General features: G+C 39.7%; 1 protein-coding gene across 1 annotated transcript; it reads right to left on the minus strand.

The window, feature by feature from the left end:
* Nucleotides 1-3,547: 3,547 nt before the first annotated feature.
* On the minus strand, nt 3,548-4,145 carry LOC139177643 (keratin-associated protein 21-1-like). The gene has a single exon (XM_070774129.1). It carries the CDS (start codon nt 4,106-4,108, stop codon nt 3,839-3,841), a length of 270 nt encoding a protein of 89 aa, XP_070630230.1. The 5' UTR covers nt 4,109-4,145; the 3' UTR covers nt 3,548-3,838.
* Nucleotides 4,146-14,725: the final 10,580 nt, after the last annotated feature.

Consider the following 14,725-nt stretch of genomic DNA (forward strand, 5'->3'; position numbering starts at 1 on the left):
CTAAAACTCAAATATTTTGGCTACCTGATATGAAGAACTGACTCATTTGAAAAGATCCTGATTCTGTGGAAAATTGAAAGCAGGAGGAGAAGGGGATGACAGAGGATGAGTTGGTTGGATAGCATCACTGACTCAGTGGATATGAATCTGGGCAAACTCAGGGAGTTGGTGATGGAAAGGGAGGCCTGACGTGCTGCATTCCTTGGGGTTGCAAAGAGTCGGACACAACTGTGTGACTGAACTGAACTGAACTGATACAGGTATTTATGTATGAATCTCTCCTCTATCCATCCAATGAGCCTAGTTCTCAGTGAATTCATAATTTTATGTAGGAGTAACATAGTAGGATTTAAAGAAGAAATGAAGTAATTGTTTTTGTAGCCATGTGTTATGAAAGTTATAAAATAAGGAAGGTTATTAGTGCTGTGAGAGTCAGGAAAGAGTTCTGAGAAGATGGGGCACTAGACATGAGGCTTGAGTAGGAACTGGCCAGTCAGATAAGGGAGTGGGAAACAAGTCTTTCTGTGCATTTATTACCACCAGTGGAGGTGTGTAATCACTAAGCAGATGTAGAGAGGAACACTCAGACTTTTCTTTTTCTCTTCAGATATTGAGAGCACAGCACATACTGCTTCCATAAGCAGGAAAGGGCCTGGCCAGGAGGAGCATATGGCAGTGAGCTCACTAGCAGAAGACTATGAAAACTTGGCTCTGACACTCAGTTGCTGTGTGATTTCAAGATAGTGACTTAATCACTCTGAGCCTCAGCTTCTTTCTCCCAACACTTGTTTGTCAAGACCCACTCTATTTATTTTAAGAGGATGTGAAAATTAATTGAGATAATGTGTAAAAAGACATTTTACAACATGCAATAGAGATGAACTTGTTTGGTTCAGTTCAGTTCAGTCATTCAGTTGTTTCCAACTCTTTACAACCCCATGAACCAGGCCTCTTCAACGCCAGGACTCCCTGTCCATCACCAATTCCTGGAACTTACCCAAACTCATGTCCATTGAGTTGGTGATGCCATCCAATCATCTCATCCTCTGCCATCCTCTTCTCCTCCTTCCCTCAATTTTCTCAGCATCAGGGTCTTTTCAAATGAGTCAGCTCTTCACATCAGGTGGCTAAAGTATTGGCGTTTCAGCTTCAAAATCAGTCCTTCAAGTGAATATCCAGGACTGATCTCCTTTAGGATGGACTGGTTGGATCTCCTTGCAGTCCAAGGGACTCTCAAGAGTCTTCTCCAACACCACAGTTCCAAAGCATCAATTCTTCTGCGCTCAGCTTTCTTCACAGTCCAACTCTCACATCCATACATGACCACTGGAAAAACCATAGCCTTGATGAGACAGACTTTTGTTGGCAAAGTACTGTGTCTCCTTTTTAATATTCTGTCTAGGTTGGTCATAACTTTCTTCCAAGAAATAAGCGTCTTATAATTTCATGGCTGCAATCACCATCTGCAGTGATTTTGGAGCTCCCCCCCCCCCCAAATTCTGCCACTGTTTCTACTGTTTCCCCATCTATTTGTCATGAAGTGACGAGACTGGATGCCTGGTCTTAGTTTTCTGAATGTTGAGCTTTAAGCCAACTTTTTCACTCTCCTCTTTCACTTTCATCTAAAAGCTCTTTAGTTCTTCTTCACGTTCTGCCATAAGGGTGGTGTCATCTGCATATCAGAGGTTATTGATATTCCTCCCGGTAATCTTGATTCCAGCTTGTGCTTCTTCCAGCCCAGTGTTTCTCATGATGTACTCTACATATAAGTCAAATAAGCAGGGTGACAATATACAGCCTTGACGTACTCATCTTCCTATTTGGAACCAGTCTGTTATTTCATATATAGTTCTAACTGTTGCTTCCTGACCTGCATATAAGTTTCTCAAGAGGCAGGTCAGGTGGTCTGGTATTCCCTTCTCTTTCAGAATTGTCCACAGTTTATTGTGACCCACAGTCAAAGGATTTGGCATAGTCAATAAAGCAGAAGTAGATTTTTTTCTGGAACTCTCTTGCTTTTTCGAGGATCCAGTGGATGTTGGCAATTGGATCTCTGGTTCCTCTGCCTTTTCTAAATCCAGCTTGAACATCTGAAAGTTCACGGTTTGCATATTGCTGAAAACTGGCTTGGAGAATTTTGAGTATTACTTTATTAAACGTGAGATGAATGCAGTTGTGCAGTAGTTTGAACATTCTTTGGCATTGCCTTTTGGATTGCAATGAAAACTGACATTTTGCAGTTCTGTGGCCACTACTGAGTTTTCCAAATTTGCTGGAATATTGAGTGAAACACTTTCACAGCATCATCTTTCAGGATTTGAACTAGCTCAACTGGAATTCCATTACCTCCACTGGCTTTGTGCATAGCGATGCTTCCTAAAGCCCACTTGACTTCACATTCCAGGATGTCTGGCTCTAGGTGAGTGATCACACCATCCTGATTATCTGGGTCATGTAGATCTTTTTTGTCAGTTCTTCTGTGTATTCTTGCCACCTCTTCTTAATATCATCTGCTTTTGTTAGGTCCATACCATTTCTGTCCTTTATTGAGCCCAAATTGCATGAAATATTCTAATTTTCTTGAATAGATGTCTAGTCTTTCCCATTCTATTGTTTTCCTCTATTTTTTGAGTTGATCACTGAAGAAGGCTTTCTTATCTCTCCTTGCTATTCTTTGGAACTCTGCATTCAAATGTGTATATCTTTCCTTTTCTCCTTTGCCTTTTGCTTCTCTTGTTTTCACAGCTATTTGTAAGGCCTCCTCAGACAGCCATTTTACTTTTTTGCATTTCTATTTCTTGGGGATGGTCTGGATTCCTTTCTCATGTACAATGTCACTAAGTCCATTCATAGTTCATCAGGCACTCTGTCCATCAGATCTAGTCCTTTAAATCTATTTCTCACTTTCACTGTATATTTGTAAGGGATTTGATTTAGGTCATACCTGAATGGTTTAGTGGTTTTCCACACTTTCTTCAATTGAAGTTTGAATTTGGCAATAAGGAGTTCATGATCTGCCACAGTCAGGTCCTGGTCTTGTTTTTGCTGACTGTATAGAGCTTCTCCATCTTTGACTGCAAAAAATATACATTCCTTAGTTCTTTATTTTCAAGTGCCTAACACCCAACTCTGCTTCCAATTTCTCATTGCTTCTGGGAAGCATCTCTTCTATTCCATTACTCCTGCAGGAAATCAGATTGTCTCTCCTGCACCTGGAGTTTGTCATGACCACCTGAATGTGTGTCATTCCTCCTCCACTGTCTCCTCCAGCTCCATTCTTGACACAGTGAGATTTGCATGGTTCAGCATGGTTCTGAAATACTGTGAGATTTGTGCTTGTGTATGTGAGTGCCTGAGCATGTGAGATACAAGAAATACTTGGAGAAGGTATTATTTTTGGTGCAAATACAAGAAGAAATGCTTGTATTATATCAAAGAACTCAAGGTTCAAGCAACCTCTTAGCCCAGTCTTTGAAAAAGACCATAGCACCTCACGAAAGACTAATTCATAAGCAGTACACAGAGATTTGTTAGAAGCAATGAGCCATTTTTATTGAGGATAAGGGGTTATCCAAGCTTTAGAATGTTAGGATCATTAACACAGTCATAACAGAGACTCAGGGATTAAGGAGTAAAGGCTAAATTTTGAAGAGTCAGATGATATCACCATTGATCTTCAGACCTCAAGGACGTCAATCTAAAAATGGGTAGTTGGAGGTCAAAACTTCTGTCATGTATACAATTTCTTGCAAGCACAAATCATGGGTTACAGATTCTCGAAGCAGTATTATCTTTAGATTCCTCTTTTCAAAGCATACAAGGCTAAGATGGTGATGTTCTAGCAGCAAGAATAACATCTCCTGTAGCAAACTGGCCAGTAGCTGCCATAGCCAGAGCCATATCCACAGCCATATCTGGTTCCATAACCACAGCCATAATAGGGGCTAAATCCACAGCCATATCCTGTCCCATATCCACAGCCATATCCACAGCCGTATCCACAGCCATATCTACTTCCATATCCACAGCCATAATAGGGGCTGAACCCACAGCTATAGCTCTTTCCACAGCCATAGCCACAGGAGTTGCCGTAGTAGTTACAACACATGGTGTCAAGGCAAGAGGATTCAGGTGGACTGCAAGAGGCTGTTCCTGAAGTGTGTGTGTGTCTCCTCCCCATGGACCTTTATATACTGTCAGTAACTGGCAGAGCATACCATTCATTCCCTGACATAGACAACAAATATGGAAGCAACATTATGAGCCAGTCACGTCACCGCTGACAATCACTAAAGTTTGCTTAAAATAGCTCATTATTTGAGAGACTCCTGTTTCATTTTAAGAGCTTCACTTTAATTTGTTCTGCTGACAAACTGTCTTAGTAGAATCGTGTGACCCAAAGCTGATCATTTTCAAAATCTCCTCTCATTTAACAGATACCTTACAAAACAAGCTTGTTGGGGAATGTCAGACAATTTTGCCTCCTTTTCTCTCTCAGTTTTCCAAAATACCTGCTTCTGACCACAGGAAAAGGAATATTCCTGTCTCCTTTCCTGAATCACTACCCTTTCTGCATTCCTTACCCCTGCCTTGTCCGACTCTCCTCAAATCCTAAGAATCTGATCACTATCTGATAATTCAAAATGAACTCCATTCCCGAAAAGAGTGAAGACTTACAGGCGTGGAGACAGTATGCTGCATGTGTTCCTTCTTGTATTTTCTTCTTCCATGCACCAGGCAATGGAAGGTCCTGTTCACGTGGGGCAGCCCTCTTTTTCTCTCTTTTTTGTAGCTACCTGAGTCTCCCATTGAGGAGACTTTAACAGTTTAACCAACTTTATTTGGCTGAAGAATCAGAAGACCTCAGTTAGACCAGAAACTCATTTTTTCACATAAAGTCTTATTAGAGTTTCGTGTTATGAGATGTTAGTCCATTCCCCTCACTCAATCATTCTTGCCCTTTTCTATCACTACTGTTCCTTTTTTTTTTTTTTTTTTTTATACAGATTTCTGGGAATTTATTTGGTCTTTACTTGATGCAAACATATCATTCAGATAAATTTAAATCTAAAGACATCCCCAAGTTAACTTTGCCCTTGTTGAGGTCTCCCTCCTTGATCCCTCCTTCTTCCCCTCTTTCTCCCTGGGGACACTAGCCAGGCTTAGCTGAATAAGTGATGCTGAAAGGCTTCTCAGAGGAGTGCTATTTGGCACTGAAGAAAGAGTGGCATTGAGCATGGAGAACCAACTACTGAGAAGAGCTTCAGGGAAACCAGGGGTGGTGTTTCCCCAGGATTTTTAGGTCCCACCATAAGTCAGGGTGATGAGAAATACCAGGTCCATTTTCACAGAGAAGAAAACTGAGATACCGAGGGTTTAACCGACTTGCCAAAGGTCACAGGCTGTAAATCTTGAGCCCACAAGCCCTCTGCTTTGATAAATATGGTGAAGCTAGAAAACTGGTCACTGAATGCATACCCCTTCCCTATTTTTTTTTTTTTTTTACATTTTTTTCTGTTTTATTGGGAGATGCGTTGCAACTGTTACATCATAGTAATGCATCACTGATTCAGATTAAATGGGAACACAGGACCTATCAAAATTAGTTAGAAGGCAGAATTATTCTATTTTATTTAAACAAATTCCATTGCCCTTTGGTATGTGAAGTAAGGAATCAGGTTTGCCAAGGTTGCCTAATAAATCTTGTTTTAATGAGCAGATTTTTAAAGGATTGCAATTAGCATATGTCAGCACCAGTCTCTGGTACGTTGGCTGCTGCTTACATTGCAATTTCTAGGCTTCACTTTATCTATTTATTTATTTGCTTTTGTTATTTATTTATTTTTAAAAATTATATTTTATTTTTAAACTTTACAATATTGTATTGGTTTTGCCAAATATCAAAAGGAATCCGCCACATGTATACATGTGTTCCCCATCCTGAACCCTCCTCCCTCCTCCCTCCGCATACCATACCTCTGGGTCGTCCCAGTGCACCAGCCCCAAGCATCCAGTATCATGCATCGAACCTGGACTGGCGACTCGTTCCATATATGATATTATACGTATTTCAATGCCATTCTCCCAAATCATCCACCCTCTCCCTCTCCCACAGAGTCCAAAAGACCGTTCTAGACATCTGTGTCTCTTTTGCTGTCTCATACACAGGGTTATTGTTACCATCTTTCTAAATTCCATATATATGCATTAGTATACTGTACTGCTGTTTTTCTTTCTGGCATACTTCACTCTGTATAATAGGTTCCAGTTTCATCCACCTCATTAGAACTGATTCAAATGTATTCTTTTTAATGGCCGAGTAATACTCCATTATGTATATGTACCACAACTTTCTTATCCATTCATCTGTTGATGGACATCTAGGTTGCTTCCATGTCCTGGCTATTATAAACAGTGCTGCGATGAACAGTGGGGTACACGTGTCTCTTTCAATTCTGGTTTCCTCAGTATGTATGCCCAGCAGTGGGATTGCTGGATCATAAGGCAGTTCTATTTCCAGTTTTTTAAGGAATCTCCACACTGTTCTCTATAGTGGCTGTACTAGTTTGCATTCCCACCAACAGTGTAAGAGGGTTCCCTTTTCTCCACATTCTCTCCAGCATTTATTGCTTGTAGACTTTTGGATCACAGCCATTCTGACTGGCGTGAAATGGTACCTCATAGTGGTTTTGATTTGTATTTCTCTGATAATGAGTGATGTTAAGCATCTTTTCATGTGTTTGTTACCCATCTGTATGTCTTCTTTGGAGAAATGTTTATTTAGTTCTTTGGCCCATTTTTTGATTGGGTCATTTATTTTTCTGGAATTGAGCTGTAGAAGTTGCTTGTATATTTTTGAGATTAGTTGTTTGTCAGTTGCTTCATTTGCTATTATTTTCTCCCATTCTGAAGGCTGTCTTTTCACCTTGCTTATAGTTTCCTTTGTTGTGCAGAAGCTTTTAATTTTAATTAGATCCCATTTGTTTATTTTTGCTTTTATTTCCAATATTCTGGGAGGTGAGTCATAGAGGATCCTGCTGTGATGTATGTCGGAGAGTGTTTTGCCTATGTTCTCCTCTAGCAGTTTTATAGTTTCTGCTCTTATGTTTAGATCTTTAATCCATCTTGAGTTTATTGTTGTGTATGGTGTTAGAAAGTGTTCTAGTTTCATTCCTTTACAAGTGGTTGACTAGTTTTCCCAGCACTACTTGTTAAAGAGATTGTCTTAATCCATTGTATATTCTTGCCTCCTTTGTCAAAGATAAGGTGTCCATAGGTGCGTGGATTTATTTCTGGGCTTTCTATTTTGTTCCATTGATCTATATTTCTGTCTTTGTGCTAGTACCATACTGTCTTGATGACTGTGGCTTTGTAGTAGAGCCTGAAGTCAGGTAGGTTGATTCCTCCAGTTCCATTCTTCTTTCTCAATATAGCTTTGGCTATTCGAGGTTTTTTGTATTTCCATACAAATTGTGAAATTATTTGTTCTAGCTCTGTGAAGAATACTGTTGGTAGCTTGATAGGGATTGCATTGAACCTATAAATTGCTTTGGATAGTATACTCATTTTCACTATATTGATTCTTCCAATCCATGAACATGGTATATTTCTCCATCTATTAGTGTCCTCTTTGAATTCTTTCACCAGTGTTTTATAGTTTTCTATATATAGGTCTTTAGTTTCTTTAGGTAGATATATTCCTAAGTATTTTATTCTTTCCGCAATGGTGAATGGAATTGTTTCCTTAATTTCTCTTTCTGTTTTCTCATTATTAGTGTATAGGAATGTAAGGGATTTCTGTGTGTTGAGTTTATATCCTGCAACTTAGTAAAGTTGATTAGTTCTAGTAATTTTCTGGTGGAGTCTTTAGGGTTTTCTATGTAGAGGATCATGTCATCTGTAAACAGTGAGAGTTTTACTTCTTCTTTTCCAATTTGGATTCCTTTTATTTCTTTTTCTGCTCTGATTGCTGTGACCAAAACTTCCAAAACTATGTTGAATAGTAATGGTGAAAGTGGGCCCCCTTGTCTTGTTCCTGACTTTAGAGGAAATGCTTTCAATTTTTGACTGTTGAGGATAATGTCTGCTGTGGGTTTGTCATATATAGCTTTTATTATGTTGAGGTATGTTCCTTCTATTCCTGCTTTCTGGAGAGCTCTTATCATAAATGGATGTTGAATTTTGTCAAAGGTTTTCTCTGCATCTATTGAGATAATGATATGGTTTTATTTTTCAATTTGTTAATGTGGCGTATTACATTGATTGATTTGCGGATATTGAAGAATCCTTGCATCCCTGAGATAAAGCCCACTTGGTCATGGTGTATGATCTTTATAATGTGTTGTTGGATTCTGATTTATAGAATTTTGTTAAGGATTTTTGCATCTATGTTCATCAGTGATATTGGCCTGTAGTTTTCTTTTTTTGTGGGATCTTTGTCAGGTTTTGGTATTAGGGTGATGGTGGCCTCATAGAATGAGTTTGGAAGTTTACCTTCCTCTGCAATTTTCTGGAAGAGTTTGAGTAGGATAGGTGTTAGCTCTTCTCTAAATTTTTGGTAGAATTCAGCTGTGAAGCTGTCTGGACCTGGGCTTTTGTTTGCTGGAAGATTTTTTATTACAGTTTCAATTTCCGTGCTTGTGATGGGTCTGTTAAGGTTTTCTATTTCTTCCTGGTCCAGTTTTGGAAAGTTGTACTTTTCTAAGACTTTGTCCATTTCTTCCACGTTGCCCATTTTATTGGCATATAATTGCTGATAGTAGTCTCTTATGATCCTTTGTATTTCTGTGTTGTCTGTTGTGATCTCTCCATTTTCATTTCTAATTTTATGAATTTGATTTTTCTCCCTTTGTTTCTTGATGAGTCTGGCTAATGGTTTGTCAATTTTATTTATCCTTTCAAAGAACCAGCTTTTGGCTTTGTGGATTTTTGCTATGGTCTCTCTTGTTTCTTTTGCATTTATTTCTGCCCTAATTTTTAAGATTTCTTTCCTTCTACTAACCCTGGGGTTCTTCACTTCTTCCTTTTCTAGTTGCTTTAGGTGTAGAGTTAGGTTATTTATTTGACTTTTTTCTTGTTTCTTGAGGTATGCCTGTATTGCTATGAACTTTCCCCTTAGGACTGCTTTTACAGTGTCCCACAGGTTTTGGGTTGTTGTGTTTTCATTTTCATTCATGTCTATGCAAATTTTGATTTCTTTTTTGATTTCTTCTGTGATTTGTTGGTTATTCAGCAGCGTGTTGTTCAGCCTCCATATGTTGGAATTTTTAATCGTTTTTCTCCTGTAATTGAGATCTAATCTTACTGCATTGTGGTCAGAAAAGATGCTTGGAATGATTTCAATTTTTTTATATTTATCAAGGCTAGATTTATGGCCCAGGATGTGATCTATCCTGGAGAAGGTTCCATGTGTGCTTGAGAAAAAGGTGAAATTCATTATTTTGGGGTGAAATGTCCTATAGATATCAATTAGATCTAACTGGTCTATTGTATCATTTAAAGTTTGTGTTTCCTTGTTACTTTTCTGTTTAGTTGATCTATCCATAGGTGTGAGTGGGGTATTAAAGTCTCCCACTATTATTGTGTTATTGTTAATTTCTCCTTTCATACTTATTAGCATTTGTCTTACATATTGCGGTTGTCCCGTGTTGGGTGCATATAAATTTATAATTGTTATATCTTCTTCTTGGATTGATCCTTTGTTCATTATGTAGTGACCTTCTTTGTCTCTTTTCACAGCCTTTGTTTTAGTCTATTTTATCTGATATGAGTATTGCTACTCCTCCTTTCTTTTGGTCCCTATTTGCATGGAAAATCTTTTTCCAGCCCTTCACTTTCAGTCTGTATGTGTCCCCTGTTTTGAGGTGGGTCTCTTGTAGACAGCATATGTAGGGGTCTTATTTTTGTATCCATTCAGCCAGTCTTTGTCTTTTGGTTGGGGCATTCCACCTATTTACGTTTAAGGTATATATTGATACGTATTCCACCCATTTACGTTTAAGGTAATTATTGATAAGTATGATCCCATTGCCACTTACTTTATTGTTTTGGGTTCTAATTTATACACCATTTTTGTGTTTCCTGTCTAGAGAATATCCTTTAATATTTGTTGGAGAGCTGGTTTGGTGGTGCTGAATTCTCTCAGCTTTTGCTTGTCTGTAAAGCTTTTGATTTCTCCTTCATATTTGAATGAGATCCTTGCTGGGTAGAATAATCTGGGCTGTAGGTTATTTTCTTTCATTACTTTAAGTATGTCTTGCCATTCCCTCCTGGCTTGAAGAGTTTCTATTGAAAGATCAGCTGTTATCCTTATGGGAATTCCCTTGTGTGTTATTTGTTGTTTTTCCCTTACTGCTTTTAATATTTGTTCTTTGTGTTTGATCTTTGTTAATTTGATTAATATGTGTCTTGGGGTGTTTCACCTTGGGTTTATCCTGTTGGGGACTCTCTGGGTTTCTTGGACTTGGGTGATTATTTCCTTCCCCATTTTAGGGAAGTTTTCAACTATTATCTCCTCAAGTATTTTCTCATGGTCTTTCTTTTTGTCTTCTTCTTCTGGGGCCCCTATGATTCGAATGTTGTAGCATTTAATATTGTCCTGGAGGTCTCTGAGATTGTCCTCATTTTTTTAAATTCGTTTTTCTTTTTTCCTCTCTGATTTGTTTCTACCATTCTATCTTCTAGTTCACTAATCCTATCTTCTGCCTCTGTTATTCTACTATTTGTTGCCTCCAGAATGTTTTTGATCTCATTTATTGCATTATTGATTATATATTGACTCTTTTTTATTTCTTCTAGGTCCTTGTTAAACCTTTCTTGCATCTTCTCAATCCTTGTCTCCAGGCTATTTATCTGTGATTCCATTTTGATTTCAAGATTTTGGATCAATTTCACTATCATTTTTCAGAATTCTTTATCAGGTAGATTCCTTATCTCTTTCTCTTTTGTTTGGTTTGGTGGGCATTTATCCTGTTCCTTTATCTGCTGGGTATTCCTCTGTCTCTTCATCTTGTTTATATTGCTGAGTTTGGGGTGTCCTTTCTGTATTCTGGCAGTTTGTGGAGTTCTTTTTATTGTGGCATTTCCTCGCTGTGTGTGGGTTTGTACAGGTGGCTTGTCAAGTTTTCTTGGTTAGGGAAGCTTGCGTCGGTGTTCTGGTGGGTGGAGCTGGATTTCTTCTCTCTGGAGTGCAATTAAGTGTCAAGTAATGAGTTATGAGATGTCTATGGTTTTGTAGTAACTTTGTGCAGCCTGTATATTGGAGCTCAAGGCTGTGTTCTGTGTTGCTGGCGAATTTGCTTGGTATGTCTTGCCCTGGAACTTGCTGGCCCTTGTGTGGTGCTTGGTTTTAGTGTAGGTATGGAGGCCTTTGATGAGCTCTTTTCAATTAATGTTCCCTGGAGTCAGGAGTTCCCTGGAGTCAGGGTTTGGATTTAAGGCTCTTGCTTCCAGTTATCGGTCTTAATTTTACAGCAGTCTCAAAACTTCTTCTTCTATACAGCACCATTGATAAAATATCTAGGTTAAAGATGAAGTTTCTCCACCATGAGGGTCACCCAGAGAGGTTCACAGCGTTACATGGAGAAGAGAAGAGGGAGGAGGGAGTTAGAGGTGACCCAAATGAGATGAGGTGGAATCAATAGAGGAGAGAGTGGGCTAGCCAGTAATCACTTCCTTATGTGCATTCCACAACTGGACTGCTTAGATATGTTCACGTAGTTATACAGAGAAGAGAAGACGGATGAAGGAGACAGAGATGGCCAGGAGGATAAAAGGGGGGAATGAAAAGGAGGAGACAGATCCAGCCAGTAATCAGTTCCCTAAGTGTTCTCCACCGTCTGGAACACACAGAAATTCACAGAGTTGGGTAGAGTAGAGAGGAGTTAGGGAGGAGACACAGGCTTCCCAGTGGAGAAAAAGGAGAGTCCAAAGGGAGAGAGAGCAGTCAAGCCAGTAATCTCGCTCCCTAGTGAAAAATGGGTACTGAAGATTGGGTTCTTAAAGGTACAAAATTGGTAACAAATACATAAAAGCAAAAATTAAAAATCTAGATTAGAGTTTGGAATTTCAAAAATACAGTGTTAAAGAAAAGAAGAAAAAAAAAAAGGTCACAGAAGTTATAAAATATATATATATGAAGTTTGCTTTAAAAAAATAGGGTCTTTTTTTTTTTTGCAAAGTAATAGTAGGTTATAAAAGTGAAAATTAAAAGAATAATAGAGGACTTAAAATTTTTTTTAATTAAAAAAAAAAAGAAAGAATGATCGTAAAAATAGTAAAAATATATCTAGGACTTTCTCTGGTTTTGTTGTGAGTATTGTGGGGTCAGTTCATTTTTGGCTAGTTCCTTCATCCAACTTACATTTCTCAAGATCTATAGGCCCCTTCCTATGTAGTCAGTACTAACCACAGGGTTTAATCTATTGCCTGTAGCTTCCAAGGTGGTTCCCTCTGTTATAGCTTCTTCTGTTTGCTGGTTTCTTCAGTATCTGGTTTCCGCCCTGACCCAAAGGGGACAGTGGTGGACACTTTTTTTTTTTTTTTTTTAGGCTCACTTGTTCAGTTGCGCTGTGGGGAGGGGGGGATGCTGCAAACAAAATAACACTGGCATGTGCTCGCAGTGCCTCAGCCACACTGGGTCTGCCCCCGTTCACGGCGCGTGTAGCCTCCCTGCCCACACTGCTCAGGCTCTAGGTTGCTCCGCCGGGAACCATCCGTGGCCAGCCCTGGGCTGCTTGCACCTGCCGGGTCCAAGCCGCTCAGGTTCAGGCACTCAGGTAGTCCTCAGAGGCCCAGACTTGGTTGGGCCTGAGTTTTGTGCCCTTCCCAGGTCCAAGCAGCTCAGGTGATGAGGTGTTTGGCGAGTGCAATTGCTGTGACTTATCGCCTCCCCGCCGCTTGGTTATCTAGGTGTACAACCCGTGCACCTTCTCAGGTGGATGTTGACCGTCCAGACCCCCAAGAAGTTTTAGTTAGCAAAAAGGCCTGCTTACAGTTTATAGATAATGTCTCTCTGGGGCTGCGATTGCCCCCTTCCGGCTCTGGCTGCCTGTCATCAGAGGGGGATGGTCTGCCATCGGCTATCTCTGTTCAGTCCTTTGTTCTGTGTGGGGGCCTGGCGGTGTCTTAGGTTAGGGCTGGCTTTTCACGTGGTAGATATCCCACAGTCTGGTTTGCTAGCCCAAATTATTTTGCTCAGATAGCGCTCGGGGTATTCAGGCCAGATCCTTACTCTAAGCGATGCAGCCAGCCCCGCGCCTCCCTGCCCAGCCTCTGCTTGCTAGTGGCGTGTGCAGGCATCTGCACTGCTTCTCCGCTGGGGGAGTTACTATAGGGCTTGCAATCTGCAGGTTTTAATTGTTTATTTATTTTTCCTCTGTGTTGTGTTGCCCTCTGTGCTTCCAAGGCTCAGCACAGATTCGACAGTGAGAAGGTTTCCTGGTGTTTGGAAACTTCTCTCTTTTTAAGACTCCCTTCCCGGGATGGAACTCTGTCCCTCCCTCTTTTGTCTCTTTTTTTGTCTTTTATATTTTTTCCTACCTCCTTTTGAAGGCTTGGGTTGCTTTTCTGGGTGCCTGATGTCCTCTTCCAGAATTCAGAAGTTGTTTTCTGGAATTTACTTGGCTTTTAAATGTTCTTTTGATGAATTTGTGGGGGAGAAAGTGTTCTCCCATTCTACTCCTCTGCCATCTTAGCTCCTCCCTTTCTCACTACTGTTCCTTACACATTTAGTTCAAAGGCTAAAGGTAAGTAGGGTCACTCTGATACTTACAGCAAAAGCCCATCTCAGCTCCTAATACATTCATGACATCAAGTACCACAAAACTCAATTTTATCCTTATTCATATGTACATTAATCAGAAGTTCTCAACCTTCTACAAAAATGTTCATTGTGACTTTGAAATATAATATGTCTCCTTTCTTCTAAATAATCCTCTCTAACACACTTACCTTTTTGACATGTAAAAGAGGGAAATGAGTATCATTTCTTCTGCTGTTAATATTTTCCTTGCCACCAAATTTCTTGGCTTAAAAAAAATCTATTTGTACATCAAAATTCAGATCTGTAATCAGCTCCTGTGAGATGCCTTTCCTCCGTGTTATTGTCTGAACTGGATCATCCTCCTCTTGGTCCTGGGGCTTCCCTAGTAGCTCAGGAAAGAATCTGCTTGCAATGCAAGAGATGTAGGTTCGATCCCTGGGTCTGGAAGATGCCCTGGAGGAGGAAATGGCAACCCCCTCCAGTGTTCTTGCCTGGGAAATCCAAAGGACAGAGGGGCCTAGCAGGCTATATGTCCATGGGGTTACAAAGACTTTGACATGACCTAGCAACTAAGCCACCACCGCCAGCATCTCCTGGTTCTTATGTGCAGACACATGTCAAAGCACTTGCCAAAGTTTATTAAAATTATGTCTTGCCTCACTAATTGAAATGTAACTTTATACCAAACATTCAACCTTTCATGACCAAACATTCAGTCATGTTGCTTTGTTTGTTGGGGTAGGGGAGCATTTTTTATTTTTCTTTTTGCTTATCTTAGTTTCTATGTTTTACTTAAATCAACTTTTTTAGAATCTGGCAGACTCCAAAATTTAGATTATTTTTCACTGTAACAACCATGAAATCTGAATTGGAAGGGAGGATAGTCAAGATCATTCTTTCCACTGGATATACTTGAATTTCGACAACAAAGCAATAAGTGGTGACCGAGTACTTTATGGAATG

The sequence above is a fragment of the Bos indicus genome, chromosome 1 (assembly GCF_029378745.1).
Source record: "Bos indicus isolate NIAB-ARS_2022 breed Sahiwal x Tharparkar chromosome 1, NIAB-ARS_B.indTharparkar_mat_pri_1.0, whole genome shotgun sequence".
Taxonomy (NCBI): Eukaryota; Metazoa; Chordata; class Mammalia; order Artiodactyla; family Bovidae; genus Bos; species Bos indicus.